The 20,510-nt window shown below is 41.9% G+C and overlaps 1 protein-coding gene across 1 annotated transcript in view; it reads right to left on the bottom strand.

Annotated features, from left to right (window-relative positions):
* Positions 1 to 20,510, bottom strand: part of CACNA2D2 (calcium voltage-gated channel auxiliary subunit alpha2delta 2) — a 720,324-nt gene that overhangs the window by 293,447 nt on the left and 406,367 nt on the right. Inside the window, exon 4 of the mRNA XM_056867097.1 lies at positions 16,654 to 16,713. Coding sequence (XP_056723075.1) covers positions 16,654 to 16,713 — 60 coding nt within the window. The remainder of the gene's footprint in view (positions 1 to 16,653; positions 16,714 to 20,510) is intronic.

The following is a 20,510-nucleotide window of genomic DNA, read 5'->3' as shown; positions in this document are numbered from 1 at the left end:
CTGATCAACAGAGGTCGCCTTGCTCTCCTCCTGCATTTCACTGCGTTTTAAAATTTGAGATAAACAGGTCTTTCAAAACACGGGGAAACGCAGGGGGAGAGTGAGGCGACCTCTGACAGTCAGAAATGGCATGCATAATCCAAACAAAGGCCTGAAGTCAGTGGGGTGATGGCAAGTGACACAGCCATGCATAAAAGATGAAAATCTAAGAGCAATAGATATTTTTTATTGTTTCTAAGCTTCTCCTTCAGAAGGCTACAGGAATGTTACCTTCTTATTTATATACTGAGGATTGAGTTGGGGGCTTGGGTTATCAATAGCGATTTGTGAGGAGAAAAATGTCACAATAACAGATACAGGATTTTGGAGGAAGGTTTATACCATGATTACTTTTTTTTTGGTACAACATCACCAGCTCAGGATTTGAATCCACATGGTTTTGGAATTCAAGACCATTATTTTCAATGAGGAATGTATATGAAAGACTGGGGCAGCTGTTTATACAGATAATGCCACCAAATTTGCCACCAAAGCCAGAACATACTCTTCCCTCTAATCTAAAGACCCACCAGTTTTCACGTGAATTGGATAAAGGGAGTCAATTTTACAGACCCCCGAAGTAGATAGCTCTTGGCACAGACTCAGTTCTCTCCACGGATTCCTAAAATGGTGGTCAAAGAAACCTAGCAGGTAGGGTTGCCAGCCTCCAGGTACTATACTAAGAAAGAGGGACCTGGAAACCCTACCAGTAGATAACCCAAATAATAAAGATGAGCGCCCCTGAACATATGCAAAGAGTATTTCCTACATCCCCGAATGATAAAGTGAAAACGGTGTAATGCCGAATATATGCCTAGCAGTTTGTAAGGCAACACCATTGGGAACATTACAATAACGGCAAACTGATGAAGCAAATAGATGAAACGTGTTCCAGGATCGACTACACGTTCTTGCTTTACTCACCATGAACAACGCATTCGCTTACAGAAGCTTGGCTTCACTGAAGAATTCTGCACTTGTTTATGGATACTTTGCCGCTCAGGACTGGAATGTTTACTCTAGTTTGGTTGTATAATTTGTGTTTAAATGGATTAAACCCTGTGAGGCATATTGAGTATTATTGAATAGAGTTACTTATGTTAGATGTTAGATTTTCTTCAGTGGAATATAAGAACAGAGGGATTTATATATATTCTGGCATGTTGTTAATGCTATTTAATTTCTCAGTACAAATATTGTGTAGTATTATCATAAATGCGATTGTTTTTTATTTGGTTTACGCATTAGGTAGTTAGATAATTAAAGCCTTTGCCTATTCCCTACAACCTCCAGCTAGTACCTGGAGGTCTCCTGCTATTACAACTGATCTCCAGCCAATAGAGATCAGTTCACCTGGAGAAAATGGCCGCTTTGGCAATTGGACTCTATGGCATTGAAGTCCCTCCCCTCCCCAATCCTTGCCCTCCTTAGGCTCAGCCCCAAAAACTTCCTGCATTGGCAAAGAGGGACCTAGCAATCCTACTAGTAGGAGAGCCCCAGCTAGCCACGACATTAAAAAAAAAACACCCTATCTGCATTTTCCTACTCTTACAGTGACTGACTGACAATAAAAAATTCTTACATTTCTACTGAAAACTCTGCATTTGCCATCCTTCCTTGTTGTGACTTGTTTGTTTGCTTTCCCAAAGTAAAAGTGGCTTCCTTTGCAGACCCCCACAATCCTTTTTGTCGGTCTGCCATTACATGGATGTACTAAAAACAATAGGAATGCCTATTGGGAACAACAGGAGATACCTGTAGGCCAGTTGGATAGAATCAGGAATGCCAATTGACTAGCAAGGGCTCATTACAGCACACAAGTTGCACACAATTCATTACAGCACACAAGTTGCAATGAAAATGTGGAACAGATTTTGAGAAACCTTCCCCAGGCCTGGAAGGACAACCTCCAGAGTGAAATCACAGTTCCTGGGCCCAAACAGACTGTTCTGGGCCTAGAATGAAAGTCTCCAGAGTGGAATGACAGTCTCTGGGAGTAGCATAAGTGTTCTGGGACTAGAATGACAACTCCCAGAATGGGGAGGAATTTGGGGCTTGTCATTTTATGTTTGGTTTTAGGTGGGGATGTATGAACTATTATTGTAAGCTGCCTTGACACAGTCTGCCTAGTAAACATCATGATGTGACGTCACCCCATGGGTCAGTAATGACCCAGTGCTTGCACAGGGGGGACTACCTTTACCTTTAAACTGCCTTGAACCAAGAGGAAAGGTGGGATATAAATATTTTAATAAATAATAAATGATGGTCGCTGAGACTGGAATTAGTGTTCTGGGACTGGAATGAGAGCCCACAGAGTGGAATGACCATGGGACTGGAATCAGTAGGCTGCGACTGGAATGACAGAACCCTTTTGCTTCCCCCAGGGACTGTCATTCAGTCCCTGAACAGATCTCTTTAAATCGATTCCACATTTTTCTTACAACTTTTGTTTGCTGTAATGTATTTCAATTGAACCCATGCAAATCAATTGGTATTTCTGGCTCCCACTATATCCAATAGGCCTTCAGGCATGTCCCATTGTTCTCACTGGGCATTCTTGTCATTCATTTTAGTACATCCCACCACAGCTCTTTATTTACCCTGCCACAGAAAAACAAAAGGGCTCCACCACCCCCCCAGAGTAAGGAGGGAAGGAGAACTATAGCTCTCTGTGGCTTGTTGCCAAAGGTGATTGGCTGAAAGCGCTCTGTGATCCTCCCTTCCAAAGAGCCAATGTGAAGGCAGAAATACCATTGAGAAACCAGTAAAAGCAAGGAAAAACATAAGCACATACTGTCGCTGGATCCCAAACTCAAAAATAATACATATTTCTTTGGGGAGGGTAGTTTCGTTTATTAAGAATCTTGGATTCCTAATATCGTTCTGGGGGGAAACATGGTAATTACCAGAACAGTGATTTCTATGTATATCTTCAACTTAGATATTTAATTATGCACACCCCTAGTTATCAAATAAGAATCTTTAACTAGATTCACTTTAATAGTTTACAAGAATGTGCTTTACTCCATCCATGCTTCAAGGTCTGGCAGTCAACAACTGGTGAGTCTCTCCAAGGCAGGAAATGTTGCCATTATATTTAGACATGGATAGAGGATAGAGACACTCCAGAGTAGGAATGATGATGCTGTTGAATGCAGAGGAGCAGGGAAATTTGAAAGGTATGCCTGCCAAATTTGAAGGAAGGTGCCCAAATGCTTTCCTGGTGTCTTAATAAAGATGTAGCTGCTTTGCATAAAGGACTGACAGGGCCTTTCCTGCAAAATAAAGATTTTTCATTTTTTGGCTATGCTACCTCATTGAAACAATGAGCCCAAAGCCCAATCAGAGCCAAGATGGGTCCCATTGGTGACCGTAGCTAAATCCAAACTTCAAAGTTGTATTCTCCAGTTTAGGGTCTCTGAAGTCAGGGCCAAACACTTGAAGTACAGCAGGCCAAAGGTACTGTGCTGCTGACCAGTGAAAAACAGATGGTCAGAATCCTAGGATTCATACTAGATCTGGTCAATCTAGTAGTTTCATTCTGTCTGCCAAATGACAGGTGATGTTACAATACCCAAGGGTCTGCAAAGCTGGTAGCTAGCCACCGTTTTGTAGTTGCCAGGTGGGGAAGTACAGGACGTTGAACTACAGTTAATGTGCATTTCAACCAAAGCCAGAATAAATAGTCATTAAAATACTTCGGGGGGGGGGGGAGGTAGTGATGCCAGCTCTGGGTTTGGGGGGGGGACTTCAATGCCATAGAGTCCAATTGCCAAAGCGGCCATTTTCTCTAGGGGAGCTGATCTCTATTGGCTGGAGATCAGTTGTAATAGCAGGAGATTTCCAGCTAGTTCCTGGAGGCTGGCAATCCTAGGGGGAGGAGAAGAAGATAGAAAGATTTGAACAGAAGCTAGTAGCAGCTTCACTAACTTAACAGGGTCAAGTGGAGCACTTGAGGATTTCACCGGTTCAGTTCAAACCCGAAATAGAGAGGTTAAGGATGGGGAGGGGGAGGGGTCTGGGGAAAATTGGAGGAAATGTGCTCGTCTAATTTGAAGGAAATGTGCTCATGTAATTTGGAGAATAATTAAAGGAAATGTGCCCACTAATTTCTCCACCACAAAAATTGGACATTTTAAGGAGCACTGGAAAAAACCTCTTATGAAAAAATTTCTCTTTTCAAATAAGTGAAATGCATATTAAGTCAAGATTTTATTTACTCACAATGAGTAGCATGAATATTTATTTAAAGAAGGACAGTCCACAGCATTAGACAATAATTCCTTGTATACTATAGACATACAGAATACTCATGTATGAGATATATTTCCGCACCAAAGAAGTGAGAAGAGCATACAGGACCTTCTTTGCATGTGGATTGCTGCTTGACTTCCAGTGGTAACTTTAACCTAGCTTGGTAGCAACAGTAGAAACCAGTACCTTGAATCTGCTGTCCTCTTGACCTGGCCTCCTCTGGTCAACCTTTAATTCTCTCTCTTCAATAGGGTTGTGCATATCAATAAACCCGAACCAAAAATAAACCTGAAATTAGCCGTTTTGGTAATTTTTGGGTTTACCAAATGCCAAAACCAAATAGGCGATTTCTGAAAAAGCCAAGTAATTATTTGTCTTTTTCAGGTTCAGGTATTCACCTTTGCTCAGAGGCACAGCTCTGTTCTTTCTCCCATTTTTCTATCTTTTTTTGACTGGTTTAATTAGGGCCCCATAGTGTAATTGGAGCCAACTTGGTCTGACCAACCATCCAACCACACAACCATCTGTCCACCACCATTCAGTGGGTTAGTCTGGATAAAGCATAAGGGTTGCTTAAAAGATGGGGCTCACCAATCCCATCCAGAGGGATATACCCTCCAACTAAAAAGAACCGGTTTCAACAGCTGCTCACACGACCAGGCTTCCGAAGGAGACCTCCTCACCCGTGAAGATGAGCAATATCCTTCAGACAGCCCCTGTGGTCGAGACTTCAGCTGGCTCAGATATCACCCCCCCCCCTCAAAACCTGCTCTGAAACTGAGGGTCACCCCAAGTAGAGGCTTTATTTCCCCACATTGTGACCATCTCTTGAAATCAGATTTTTAATAAAGGACTGCTTACAGGATGTCATTTGCCACCAAAAGAAATGTTTTCTGTGCCTTATTTTTCTTGCATTTAAGCCTTTTTCCTCAGTTTGGAAACTAATTTGAATGGACATCATGCTCTGTGCCCCAGATTTGAATGGAGCCCCCAGACCTTGAGGCACCAGCCTGCCAAGCAACTCCCCCCCCAGTCCTCAGCAATGCTGAACTTCTGAACCTGAAAACCGATGGACAGCTCGGCTCGCAAATGCCTGGAGGATGAGGGTGACCCCTTTGTGGGCCCATAAGATTGGACCCCTTGTCCCAAAGTTCACCAAACTTTGGTGATCATCTAAGGAGAGTCCCTTGCAGCCACACTGCAAAGGTGGAGACTCTATCTCCAAAAATGCTCCCCATTTCAAAAAAATCCCCATACCCTATAATGGACCCGAATTTTTCGGTAAACCTGGAAATAAGCTGAATACCAATATTAACTGGTATGGGTATTCGACTTATTTTGGGTGTACTGGAAAAAAGCAGGCCCAATAAACCCGAACCCGAACGTTACCAATTTTTTTTTGTACCACCCTACTCTTCAAACTGTAATAAACCCATAGATGAGGAAGCCAAGCAGCTTATCAGTCACCCTCTTTTGATGGAGGCAGTACAAGTATTTTCAAGGATATGTTTGTCATTTAAATCTGAGTAGTTTTGTCCAAAATTAGTTTGTTATAATACTTATGATGACAGCAGAACTAAAGAGTTCAGTGAGGCAAAGTTTAACTTGATGTCCAAATTTGGTACTATTGTGTTTGCATAAGACTGTTTCTGTGCAAGTAACACACTGCTTTTCTTTAGAGCAAAACTTGTGTTTTACAGCTCTAAACCCAGAGCATTCTAATCACAAGCATTGTTTAATGCCATCCTAATAACACTTTCCTAGGAATAAGCCTCACTGAATAGACTTTAGTAGGGTTCTGAGTAGAGCTGCTTAGCATTGCTCTTGTTGTCTCCATCATCACTCACTGCATCAAGTGTGAGATTATGCTTCAAGTTGACAAATCTAAAAAGTTGTCTCTCCTGCTAACTAGCAAGGCCAGAGGTACCGAGGTATAGCATTCATGAAAATGCTATCATCAGTGGAGCACTGGGAAGGAAAAAGAGAAGAATAATGATCCAACAAGAGAAACAACAAGAAACATGTGCTTTCTAGGATGCTGTTTTGAATAACATTGATTTTGAGTAGAGGCCATGTCTGTTGTTCTGGTTGGGAAACAGCTTTAAGAACAAAGGCATGGAATCAAACCAGCAACAGAGCAGCTGTTATCAGCCCAAGGGAGAATGTATGTGTCCAAATGAGAAAAGAAGGGCCAATGGTAGATACATCTTATGAAGCATCTCATTAGTGGTTCACAACATGCCCTGTTATCATAAACCTATCTGCACACAGCATTTATAGATATGGCTAATACAGTAATAAAGAAAGAAGACTGGCCTTGTAGTGAACCCTAGCTTCATATACCCATTAACAGATCTTCCTCTTTTATGAAATGATCTCAATATGTTAACTGGGGGAAATCCAGCCTTTGAGGCTGCAGTCTTTTGCATACTTACTTGAGAGTGAGACCCAAGTAAATAAGCATAGGGCCAGAGGTGGTCTCAGTGATTCTGAAGCTCTGGTCAAAAATCCAGGATTGGACCCAAGATAGGGTTGCCAAGTACAGTTTGGGAAACTTCTGGAAATTTGGGGGTGGAGACTGTGAAGGGCAGGGTTTGGGGGGAGGGGGGGATATCAGCAGAGTATAACACTACAGAGTCCACCCTCCAAAGCAGCCATTTGCTCCAGGGAAACTGATCTCTGTAGTCTAGATATCAATTGCAATTCTTGAAGATCTCCAGGCCCCACCTGGAGGTTGGCAACTCTAGCCTCAGAATCATTGCAACACCCCACAAGTACTTTTCATCTACTGGCTTGTGAAACAAATCTGTTAATAAAGTTACCATAATAGTTATATGTTTAAAAAATTAAGTATAGAATGTTTAATCTCATGGTAGATCTCTGGCTATACTTACAGAATAGCTGTTGGAACTCCAACACATTCAACAACTTTTACTGTTTGTACAAGTAGTTACAAAGAGTGGCATTTCATGCCATTTTAATGTAACCTGTTTTAACCGTTTTTGCAACTCTGTTTATTGTATGTTGATGTAAATGCCTAATAAAGGTAATGATGATGATGATGAGTGGCATTTCATAATCATCTAAAAAAGGCAAAATAGAGACTAAGTAGGAAAAGTGATTTACTGTGGGCAGTCAGTCAAATATAGGAAATGTCCCTAGAAAATATGGCAAAAGACCCAAAAAAGACCCAGCTTCACAGGCAATAGATTGAAAACCCTGGGTGAAGATTTCCATCAATCATGGTTGGCATTCTTCTGCCTGCACATTACACATAAAACAAAGCCTAACAGGATCCAAGGACTGGGGGCTAAGAGAATGAAATGAGACCTGCCTCATTCATCTCTCTCCCTGCCCTTTCCTTTGAGATGAACTGAAGAGATTCTGCCTCAGATTCTACCACTTGCTATATAATGTCTGCACAGTATGTAGCAAGATCTTCTCAGCAACATTATGAAACACCCTACCAAAAGATTCCTGTTTCCTTGCCTGCTGCTGCCATGTATCTAAGCCCAAGCTGATGTTTAGAAAAATGTGTATTATACATTGGCTTTAGTGATTATTTGAATTTTGATTTATTTAGCTTTTACTATTGGCAGTTCTAATTGTTCTTAAACTAACTTTTATGGGATTCATAATAGTTGTTTTTATTGTGTTTTTTATAATGTTTATATAGTAAGCTGCCTTGAGTTCCGCATGGGAGAAAGGTGGCTAATAAATGTTTTAAATAAATAACCCAAATAAATAATTGTACTGATGGTTTTATGGTACTGATATACAAGCACTTTATGGTCACTTTCCCCTGCTTTGTTTAAAAAACTGAGCAGTCTGTAATTTGTATAACAAAAACAACAAAAGCATCTGATTGCCTGGGTGTGGGTGGTAATGATCATGATGAAACTGAAGAACTGCTAGATGAAAGAGTTGCTTACTGGTTTGATTGGCCTAAAGACATCAGCAACTCTTTTCCATGGGCTGGTATGAATGCCCTACACAAGGAGTGCATGCACCGGCTGGATTTTGGAACCATCATCCAGATGTCACTTCCCAAAACCAGAGGAAATTGTCTTTTCATTGCTACTTGTCTGCAATTCTGCAGAATCAGCCACATTTCCTGCTAATCAGGACAGGCAACTCCTAGCACGCACTCAATAGAGGACCACAGGATACGTTAGCAGCAGAGAACAGCTGCCGCAGCAGCAACTGCAGGAAGACAATTTTAGAACCTCAGAGGCTTCAAAAAATGGAATGCCAAGAATAATAGTGCATAGGGTGAGGAGGGCATAGTGGGAAAATGAAGGGAATAAAAGATGGGAATTAGAGGATAGAATCTCTCTTTCCCATTCCTTTTAATTTTCCCTTTTGCCCTTACTACTGGTAGGAGTGAGAGAAATCACACCATTCATTTCAACCCTTATTTTACTAATGCTGGGCTAAGGCACAACAGACACAAAGTTGAATCACTCCTCATCTGAATTAATTGCAAAAGAAGAGTGAAGGGAGGCCAAAGTGTCCATAATGTGTGGAAGGGGAGAAGAGACTCCATGTAGACTTGCCAATTCGCTTGGGAAATTCCTGGAGATTTGGGGCATTGACAGTGGCGGCCAGTGGTTCAGGAGGAGTAAAGCTCAGCAGGGGTGTGATGGCATAGAGTCCGCCTTCCAAAGATGCCATTTGCTAGTGTTTGTGTAATTGCGCCCCATCCCACCCCAAGTCCAGTGAATTACAAAAACAGACATGGAACCCATTATGGCTCAGGGTGAAGGAGCCACAGAGAAAGGACTTTGCATTGTTCACTGAGGCCAGCGGTTCTTGTCACACTCAGCGAACAAGGAGTGCTACGGATCTGTCAAAGTCAGATAACAACATGGCGTAACCCTGCCGAGGTTGTTTTGTTCACTTCACTCCTACACAAGATCTGCTTCAACCCCTACAGCATGAGTGGGACATTCTGATTAATTCCTTTGTTCACAGACAAAGAAGGGAAGTCAAGTAGGATCTCAAATCATTAATCTCCCAGGTGTGAGAGTTAGCATCATAGCAGTCAAACGCAGTGCTACAGGCAGGTTTGCAGATTAATGGTTAAATCTTGTGGTCATCTAGCCTGACCTGCATAATAATGTCAAGAAATTCATTAAATGGTCTTGAATCAACTGGATGGCTAAATCAGTCCTGATTTATTTATGAATCCTCTGCCTTCCCAAGCAAGCTACTGCAATCATTAATCATTTTCACTGTTTATAATTTATATCATATTTCTACTAAGAATCTATTAAGATTCAAGTTCCATACCCTGAATGTATCCTTCTTAGCTTAAACAGGCATGCAAAATCCTTAATGGTATCTAAGGAGGAGTTGTACAGGCTAAAGCGGAAGTGCAATTTATCACACAGTAGCCGCTTAAAAGATTACCGCATGACACCTCTGGATGTATAGGAAGCTGATAATTTGTAAATTCTGATCAGGCACAGATATAAGCATAATCATGGAAACTATTTCTTCAGATTTCTGAGTAGTTGTGGCCAGATGACGCAGGTTCTAAAAGGGAAGGTTTGCAATTGTGTTCAAAGCTGTAAATTCTTCATGAACTTTCTCTGGATGATAGTACCATAAAGATCTTGGTTTGTTGTAAGGTTTTAAAACCAGTACTTGTTATTTTATTTTTTATTTTATTACATGTATATCCCATACCTTTCCTGGCAGAAATTAGGCTCAGGGTGGCTTACAACCAACAATATAGCAATCAAACACAATAATAAATAAAAAAATTAAAACCATTCCATCAATCTGATAAAATGTATAAATATCTTAATAAAAATTCTTCATCAACTTTACATAAAAGGCACCCAATTTCTCCCCTCTTATAAGTCTAATTGTTATACAGGTAGTTTAAAGAAAAGCCATAACACTGCTGGGTAGAGTTGATTCAAGGGGAAGATGTCAATAAGGAGGTTCAATGAGGAAGGGGGTGGGGCAAAAACAGAACATGGAAGAGAAAGAAAAAAGAGGGGATGGGGGAAGCGAGACCAGCTAGTATGGAAACCATAGAGCTTTGGAGGAATGTGCTGGACCATCCCCATCACTACTGGGTTTACCCCAGAAGTGATGTTATTGCACCAATTACCCCCCCTGCCCCACTACAATGAAGTTCCCGCCAGTTGCAAGGAGGGACCTGGCAACCCTATTGAAGGACCATCTCCTTTCAGATGTCCCTGTGCACCAACTAAGTCAGCCATGGATTGGCTATCCCACAACTTAGGGCAGTCAATCTTGCATCAGTCAGAGCCCAAGCCCTTTCCACTGTGGCTCCAGCAGCACTGGGGAATGGGCTCCCTGAAGAGGTGTGTGGGGTGCTCCTTGGATATCTTCAGGAGTGCTGCAAGGCTTGCTTGTTTGCTAAGGCTTTGGAGGGGGTTGGAACAGCAGGCATCTTTTAAGGGTGGGAGAGGGAATAGATTTTGGGTTTGCTATTTTATTTTTGGTTTTAACTGATGTTTTAAACTATTGTTGTAAGTTGACTTGAACAACGAGGAAAGATAGATATGTTTTTAATAAATAAAACAAAACAAAATTCTTCTACTGGGTGACTTGGGCTAGTCACATTCTTTCAGTACCCACCTACCTCTCAGGGTGTCTATTATGGGGAGGGGAAGGGAAGGTGATTGTCCTTAAGTGGTAGAGAAATCCGGCATATAAAAACCAACTCATCTGCTTTTTCTTCTGCTGGTTGCACTTGGGCCCTGAAAAGCCAAACTCTATACCATAATAGTCCACTGCCGTGGGAGAAAAGCAGCTAACAATGCACTGAATTATGGCATCCAAGAATGCAGCAGGCAAGAGCTGGCTGGTATCCAACATCTTTGAGAATGATTTCATGACACAGAGAAGATACAGAAATGGCTTAAAGCGCCATTGCTAAGTAGTCAGTATGATGCTGGATGCTGCAGTCTTTTAAAGATTTAAGCAACTCAGTTTTACTTGACTGGCACCCATTTTAAGCAGTGCCAGACTGTAAAGCTGAATGGCCTTCCTCAATGCATGGATGCTGCTAAGCTGGGCTTGGCTCAAAGGCAGTCATATCAAGGGACAGGTCAAGGTAGAGCATATAAGCCACACTGCTGTGGGACTCAACTGACTATCTTTGAACAATAACATTTGCTGCTCACTTCATGCCTGCCGACTTGAGTCAGCATCTGTCTGGCGGTCCTACTGTTTGAAAACCCAGAAATGCATAGTGTCTGCCCTCTGGCTTACTATAGTTGTGCTCTAGTGATGTTAATATTTTGATGGGTGCTGAGTTATTCCTGTAGGAAACAGAGCTTGGAGCTAGCAATCTGGGATTGTCAGCGAGGCAGCCTTGGAGCCCAGAGATATTGCTTGTCTTCCAAGGAGGAAATAGGCATCTATAGACATTTCTCTTATGGGCTGAAATAACAAAATCCATATGAGCTGAGGTTTTAAGTAACGGGGCACAAGAGAGATAGTTAAGTAAACAACAGCCTAACCAAACTGTAAAGCATTGTCCTTTCTACTTGTTTTAGGCCACAAAAACTCTTGGCTATCTTTGTTCCTAATATATCTTAATTGGTCAACTACATTTGCCAAAGTGTGCATACTGTACTACATGTCTCTATAGGAATGTCATGCCTCTATAGGAATTACCAGAAACTCTATGGTAAAACCATACAGTTTTGGGTGAACCCTAGAGTGTTATGCCCTGTAATGACATCACTTCCAGTTTTGTGCCAGCAGTTATATCACATGTTTGTGCAATATATGCCAAAATTGTCCTCACCCTCAAATACTCCTGCCAAGTTCAAGTCAAGTCAAGTCGCCTTTATTGGCATCAGATAAAGTGTATAAAAGCAAATACATAAAATCCGTACAGTATAAGAAACTCCATAGTTTTTACAGTAAAATCAATTAAGGTGCATTAGACAATTTAACAGTACTAGGCCAGCATTATCTGCGGGCAGAGGCAGGAAGGAGCCACCCTCCTCTGCCTTCCTCCGGTGGAGCTGGGGGGAGGAAGCCGGCAGTGCTGGTGTCATTCTGCCGTCGCCCCAGCGAGGAAGCAGCAACTGGAAGAAGGAGTCGCTGTTGCTCTGTCGTCACCCCAGTGAGGTGGGGTGAAGCCAGTGGCAGGTGGAGGTGGTGGGTGGGAGAGGAGGAGAGTGAGGGTGCTGGTTCCGGAAGGGTGCTGCTGCTGCTGTCAGTCCGGCAAAGCAGCTTCTTCTTGCGGGGAGTTGATCTGGACACTAAATGCTCAGGCGAGCTCACCTGTTTGCAGCGCTTTTTGGATATAAGTCATGATAAAACAGGAAGACATGGGCAAGTTGCAGAAGTGGGTGGGTTGAACACGCTGGCCAGAGGCAGCCATGTGCATAGACTGACGAGAATCATTACATGCCCGGGAGATTCATGGGACAAAACAGCCATGCGTTAACTTACAATGAAGAAATTGAAATAGTTCAAGATTTTCTATTCCTTGGGTCCATCATCAACCAAAAGGGAGACTGCAACCAAGATATCAGAAGGAGATTGAGACTGGGAAGGGCAGCCATGAAAAAGCTAGAAAAGATTTTCAAGTGTAAGGATGTTTCACTAGTGGCCAAGATCAAGTTAATTCATGCCATAGTGTTTCCTATTACTGTGTATGAGTGTGAAAGTTGGACAATGAAGAAAGCTGACAGGAAGAAAGTAGATACCTTTGAAATGTGGTGTTGGAGGAGTTTTACAGATACTGTGGACTGCCAAAAAGACAAATACGTGGGATCTAGAACAAACTCTCCCTAGAAACTAAAATGACTAAACTGAGGCTATCGTATTTTGGTCACATTACGAGAAGACAAGAGTCACTGGAAAAGACAATAATGCTAGGAACAGTCAAAGGCAGCAGGCAACATGAAATGGAAAAGGAATGAGACAGTCACAAATAATCGTTCACTACATTGTGGTTATGAGAAACTTTAGAACATTTTGAAAAAGGTCATTAGTTCCCAGACTAAACTTTTCCATAGCTACTAACAAGTCTCTTCTCTAATAAACTGATCATTAAAAAGTTGCAATTAGTTGTCACAATATCTAGTGGCAACAAGTTCCACAGATAAATTGCAGGTATTTTCTTTTATTAATGTAATTTCAGCTAAACTGATTAACCCACAGAGTAATCCTCAGCAAAGCTACACCTTTGTAATTCCATTGTAGTCAATGGGCATAGCAAGATGCAACTCTGATAGGACTGCGCTGTCAATGATGCAATCTGAATATAAACCAACACTGGGTTGCTAAAAAGAGTACGGCAACAATGGCTTAGAGAAAGCTTCATCAGCCCCACTTTCCTCACACTATAAAAGCTCCAATTCTAAAGTTGAAATATCAGGGTTTATTTTTCCCCATGATGGTACAAAATAGGATGTCACACTGTGTCTTAACTGTCAATACCATCACAAAAGGCCTATCAGGTTCACAGTGAAATAGTGAAAAGTGAAAGGGTGACAAAAGCCCGAGAACCTCTAAAGTAAATATTTTCTCCTTGCTTCTGGTAGCAAATTCTGTGCAATTCACAGTTTGTGGTAAAGCAATCATGCACTGTGCAACACCACACATTTAACTTACAACTCAATGTGCATCTACTGCTTCCCAGCTCATCCTCCTTTGACAGGCTCACAGCAGCATGGATTGCAAAATGGATGCAGGACATGGTCAAGCAAACCCAGAAATGCTTCAGTATATGACATATTCAAGGCAGCAGAAATTTATTCCTTCTGCCTTGTCACTTTGACCATGTGCAGGCACATGTGTGTGCATATATGCACACAAGTTAACAAACAACAACTGCTAACCTATCAAGAGAAAAAACAATCTGCACTCAAGGTCACTGGCATAATATGCAAAAATGTGACCCAACAATTGAGTGAAAATTGCAAAAGACAGAATCAACACTAAGAACTGGAAAATAAATATATACCAAAAACAATGCAAATTGAATAAATCAACAAGAGGCAAAAAGTGCTAGAAATTAGGCAAACGGTGAGAAAACTTTGAGGAAAAGCCAGGTTTTTATTTGCCTGTCAGTGGAAGGTGAGTAAAATCATACTATCAGCATTGTTCCCTATTGATAGCTGTAGACATTTTTCTGCCTGGTATGTTCTCTCTCATGTTTTTCTTATCTCTAGGCTGAAGAATCTTTTCCCATAAGGGGAATGGAATGATGATCACGCAGCTGCATGGGAGACATGATGTGGCTTCCTCTCCTATTTTACAGTTTTGTCCCCATCCTCCAAAAAAATTAACCACAGGCCCAGCCCTGCCTCACTTTCTATCTTCTCTTAATGGAACTTTCCACTGTGCCAAAAAAGGCCTCTGTGAAGTACCCCTTGCCATTCAGCATGTGTTTCACAGCTTTGTCTTTTCACAAACTATACTCTGGTCAAGTCTCAGGTCTCAAACGCACTCAAGTGTAAAGTTATAATAACAGACTTAAGCAGTACTCAGAGGGCTTGCTCTTTGATCCTCTAAATAAGAAAACCAAATATCAAGTCACCTCTGTAACAAAGAATGCATCTCACAAGAGAAAGCAGAACAGCAGGCTATGGGAAGTACACAGAGCAGTGGGGGAATAGCTGGGGGAGGGAAGTTTTCAGCCCTTCAAGATTTTTATAGTGACCTTCAGTTGTTGCCCCCTCCAACCTTCTCCCCTTGAGCTCTGAATAAGCTATCAAGAGAGAATTGTTTAGAGGTAATGAAGTGAAAAGCATACTTTTTAGCAGCAAATCTCTTCACTGACAGCCAGATCAAGACTTATTTCTGTTGATGAGAGAATCCTTCAGTATTACAAAAGGCATCAAATGAGAAAGAATCAAGAGATCCCAAAGTTTATTAAGTCCAGCCTCCTGCTGTAAGGCTCTTCCACACTCTATCCCTCTCCGGATTTACCCACATATTCCAAAGCACAAACTGGGGAGAGGACTGGAGATGACATCTAACTAGGACATTCTGGTGTCCCAGCAGAAAGGGAATGGAGTATTCTAGCTCCCTATAGACTTTCTCACTTTCATATGGAACTAGTCAGTATATAAAACTAGGTTTTATGACAGATGGATTATTAGTGTGTCCTTTCAAAGCTTTTCTATTGGATTTTTCAAGATATTTGGAGAATGCCCATGGACAAAATGGTATGGTACTAAAGAAAGCAACTAGTATCATCCTCCCCTTCATTTTATTAAAATAAGTTCTTTAGGTGGTTCAGGTTTGCTTGGGTGATTTATTGAATGCAAAGGAGTCTTTACTTCCTCTCATTTTACCATGATAATCTGAATCTATTTACAGGCAAAATACCACAGGTTCTTGCTGAGCTTTATTACTGCGATAATTACAAAGTCAAATGCAATCATTAAAACAGCAGCATTTGCTTAACATCATCTTAGGATGCTCTTTCTCTCCTCTTTCACTAGATTGAATGAATCAAGTAATACATAAACGTACACCCCCATGGAAACACCAGGCTTCTATTGTCTTTTTGCTAACAAGAACTGCCTTTTCTTGCGGCTGCACTCAGAACACCCTTGGCCTATACAATTTCCCCCTGACCGCACAAATCCTTGGGTTATTAAGATGGCAGGGTTGTAAGCCCTCAAAGGAGCGCTCAGTCTTTAACCGCTAATTTGACCTTCACCTTATGTCATCTGACTACTCTTATTACCTGTGCATGCAGGCAGAGGCAATACTACAAATGAGCTTACAATTACTTCATTCACTTTCATTATGGCTGGCAGGTGCCTGGGGACTGACAGACAAGAACTTATGTATGAACTTGTGAAGATAGAGCTGGTTTTAAAAATTGGGTAGAAAGGAGGAGATGGGACCACAGAGGATGAAGAGAAAGAAAGCAGAGGATGCAGGAAATGAAAATACAACCATTTGATAAAGAGTAGTAGCGAGACAGAAGAGGGTAGCAGAAAGAAAGAGTTTTTAAGGACCCAAATATATAAACAACTTTAATCTGGATTCTTAGACACATTTTCCAGAGCTTTTTAGGTCATACTGAATCAGGTACTTGCCATACTTTTTCAGAGCCGTGGGAACATTGGTAAAGTCATATATGTTTCTGTAGACCAGTGTAAATGTAACTCGAAATAATAATAAATGTACCTGTCCCTAAGAGCAGAGCTATTTATGAAATATCACCATCCATTAGTGTAGGACTAATCAAGCAGTCAAGTTAATGGAACATATTGAATTTGCACACATTTCACATTAGCCTTGCATATAAAGACTCATTGTATGTATGGAACTCAGAGAGAGAGAGGCATCTATGATGGCTACAGATCACTGGAAAGAGATTTGGAGGCTTACCCCAATATTGTCTTCCCAACGATGGGCTTTCTGAAACTTTTCTGCTGCATCAGCCACCCTCTGAAAAAAGGAGAGAGATGAGGTGAGTATATAAAGAACCAACGTGGAATGCAATAAGGAACAGGGACTTAACCCTTTTCTATCCCTATGTGGAACCATTTTCATCACTCCTGCTTATGATAATTTTCAGCATTCCCACTAACCCAGCTCTATTATGGAAAGAAATTAGGTTAAGTTTTATGAATTCCCACATGCACAAACGATCTTTTAAATTAAAAGTGAAAGGTGGTTAAAAAGTGTGCTTCGATTTCTTTTATAGGGCTGCATTTACTTTATCTGATAAGAATGACTGTCTTCCATGAACGTGTGTGTGTGAAAGTGGGAGGGTTTCCATCAGTCACATTCTTGAAGTTATAGCAAAAAAACCCTGCCTCCTGTGTTGCCTCACAGAACACCCACACGCTGTGTGTGTGTTTTTGCATGTTTTCCATATTTTTTGCATCCTGATATCCTTTTGGCCTTCTGAAACCAGAGGAGCAGATCAATCCATCCATTTTGATGTCAAGACAGGATCTCTCAATTAAAGCATGTATTTCTCCAGGCACTTTCAAGAGGAAGTAGCTTGTGTGACTGAATACTCTAGTGACTCATTAATCAAGGATCTTTTGTGTGACCCTCCAAAGCTCTTCACACCAAAGGCTATGAGTAATGACCCAGGTTTGCAGGATAATAACTAAAACTCTCAGAAGCTCCCTCACAATACAGACTTCCCTGATATCTCTATCAAGAGCCCAGAAAGAGCCATCAGCCCATCTCCTAGCCATTATAGCAGGTCTGAGTGATTCCCACCATTTAAGATCATTCAGTCATTTGCAACTGGACACATCTTCTGTTCTTCATTATATCACCTAGGTACTCTTTCCTTATAGGCCATTGAAGTCCCTCCCCAAACCCTCCCCTCCTCAGGCTCCACCCCCAAAATCTCCAGGTATTTCCCAACCCAGAGCTGGAAACCCTTTCATGATACCTGCATCAATCCTGAAGTTACACCAATCACAGTACAAACCAAATTTCACCAATGGGCCATCAGATCCTTGCACCTTGGTAAATCCAGGTGCATAAGATGGGCATGCCAGGCCAACCATTCTCAGAGTTGGTTTTGCCCCAAAACTTTCTTCCATCATTGGGAACATAAAATCACTGGATTTCTTCAACACAGTGTGGTTGCTATGGGGTGAGGGAGAGGGAGAGAACTCTGAGACAACTACTCACTGGGCTGAAGAATATCCAGACCACCACACTGGCTTCTCCAAAGATTCGTGAAATCCCAGCATCCCACAGTCAAGTAAAAGGGAGCACGTAAGCTTTGATTAAGGCTTGGTAACCTCAGCAGGTTCAAGTCTTCTCTTTTTATCACACAGAGCTCTTGTCCACTGAACCTGTACATGTAAGTTGAGAATGTAGGGCCCTTAAAAGGATGCTTATTTGTCTCACTTAAACAAACTTTCTTCCCTAACCCAACCTCAAATCCTAACTAAAAGCCAAATAAAAGCCTGGCTAAACTGACACTCTTATCCAGATCCACAGTTCCCTCTCTGAGGAAAAAAATGTTTTCCTCCTCTCTTAAACTGAGGCTGGTTCACCCCTCCCATCCAGTGAGCTCACTTGGATTTAGTATGAGGCCAAAATCACAAGGATTGGTTCAGAGCCCTGGAGAAGAGGTGGGACTTTTGTGGACGACTGCCACAACACGTAGGGTATGTTTTTCTTTCATTCTGCTTTCCTTCTTGGATATGACTCTCCACATCTTTGTACCCACTCCCATCTCTTAGCTTCTTTATTTCCCATTCTCAGTTGCTTTGTCCTTCTGTCAGCTGGCCATCCCATAGCATCCCCCACCTTGCTAGGAATTCCTCCCTTCGTCTCCAGAAATCCTTCCCCTTCATCCCACTGTAGCTTTGTGCCCATTGAGCATCCCATCACCTATCTCTTCAGGTTTGTTTTTCTGGAGAAATGTAGGAGGTACACAATTTAGTTTAAAAGCAACTTTAATTGAGCATTTAGCTTAAAGTAATATAATTGAATGCTAGGATTGTAACAAAGTAAATGGTTTTTATTGGATGGGCAAATGTAAATTAATGCAGTATTTTTAAAGTCTCACTGTCTTGTACTATATCCTGCTCCCCATCCTTCTATTCTGTATCTTGGATAGGGTAATAAAGTTACTTACTGGTTAAATATCTGTCTCCCTACCAACTATCCATCCCCGGGAGATTTATTGAGTTAACATAGGAATTGTGTATACAACACTCAGATGATCCCTTTTTACCCAAGGACTTGTGTGGCAGTTTTTCATGTGTAAGGGATGCTCTTCATGTGATAGCCCTGACATAGGGAACGATGTGGGTAACACCTGCCCCTGATACTGGGGTCATGGAAGGCATGAAAAGGCATCAAGTATTTGCTGGTCCCTCAATAACAATCCCTCCATTAAAGCCACTTGATTTCTCCCACAGAACAAACAAACAAAAAAGCGTCACTTGGGTCATTTATGCATGGGAGTTTTACCTGAGGTTCATTGGACTCACACTTTCCTTTGGGATTCTATGCACCAGCATTCTAAGAACATAAGAACATAATAAAAGCCCTGCTGGGTCAGACCCAGGCCCATCAAGTCCAGCAGTCTGTTCACACAGTGGCCAACCAGGTGCCTCTAGGAAGCCCCCAAACAAGACGACTGTAGCAGCACCATCCTGCCTGTGTTCCACAGCACCTAAGATAATAGGCATGCTCCTCTGATCCTGGAGAGAATAGGCATGCGTCATGACTAGTATCCATTTTAACTAGTAGTCATGAATACCCCTTTCCTCCATGAACATGTCCACTCCCCTCTTAAAGCCTTCCAAGTTGGCACCCATCACCACATTTTGGGGCAGGGAGTTCCACAATTTAACTATGCGTTGTGTGAAAAAAATGCTTCCTTTTATCTGTTTTGAATCTCTCACCCTCCAGCTTCAGCAGATGACCCCGCATTTTAGTATTATGGGAGAGGGAGAAAAAATTCTCCCTGTCCACTCTCTCCAAACCATGCATAATTTTATAGACCTCTATCAAGCTCAAATCAGGAATCCCCACCCCTTGAAATGCTGCTTTATAACTGGCTGTAGTAAGAGAAAAGTTCCCTCCCCCTAGGGTTGTCAGGTCCCTCTTTGCCACTGGTAGGAGGTTTTGGGGGCGAAGCCTGAGGAAGGCGGGGTTTGGGGAGGGACTTCAATGCCACAGAGTCCAATTGCCAAAGCGGTCATTTTCTCCAGGTGAACTGATCTCTATCGACTGGAGATTAGTTGTAATAGCAGCAGATCTCCAGCTAGTACCTGGAAACTGGCAACCTTACAATTGCCGCATAAAAAAGCATTTTAAGAACATAAAACAAAAAATGAAGCAGTCTGAAAAGGAGTGGGAGAGAAATCCAAGCCTCAGTTTTAAAAAGCTTTTCTTCTGCTCAGAAAGAGCTCCGAGGAAGCAGGATATATTAGAACCCCTGTCTCTGGACAGGCTGCTTTGTAATTGGCTGTAAGCGAAACTAAGCTTGCGTGTCCTGCACTTTGCCTTATGCACGGAGATTTCACCCAGGCTGAGCTCAGGGGAGTAGAAAGAAACGGGTTAACAGAGGAACATGAAGGTCCAGGATTTGCAAGTGCTGGCAGTAAGGTCATCTCTAATGGAGGGAAAACTCATGCATAACTCCAAGGAACAACCGAGACAGCCGGGGGTGTGTGTGAACATAAGTGAAAGTACCCATGCATAAACAACCTTGGTTTCTAAGGGGGAATTTAAGGTGGCTGCAGTTTATGAAT

Source organism: Euleptes europaea, chromosome 1, assembly GCF_029931775.1.
Source record: "Euleptes europaea isolate rEulEur1 chromosome 1, rEulEur1.hap1, whole genome shotgun sequence".
NCBI classification, from domain to species: domain Eukaryota; kingdom Metazoa; phylum Chordata; class Lepidosauria; order Squamata; family Sphaerodactylidae; genus Euleptes; species Euleptes europaea.
Note: the sequence above shows the minus strand (reverse complement) of the source record. Positions and strands in the feature narration are given on the sequence as shown.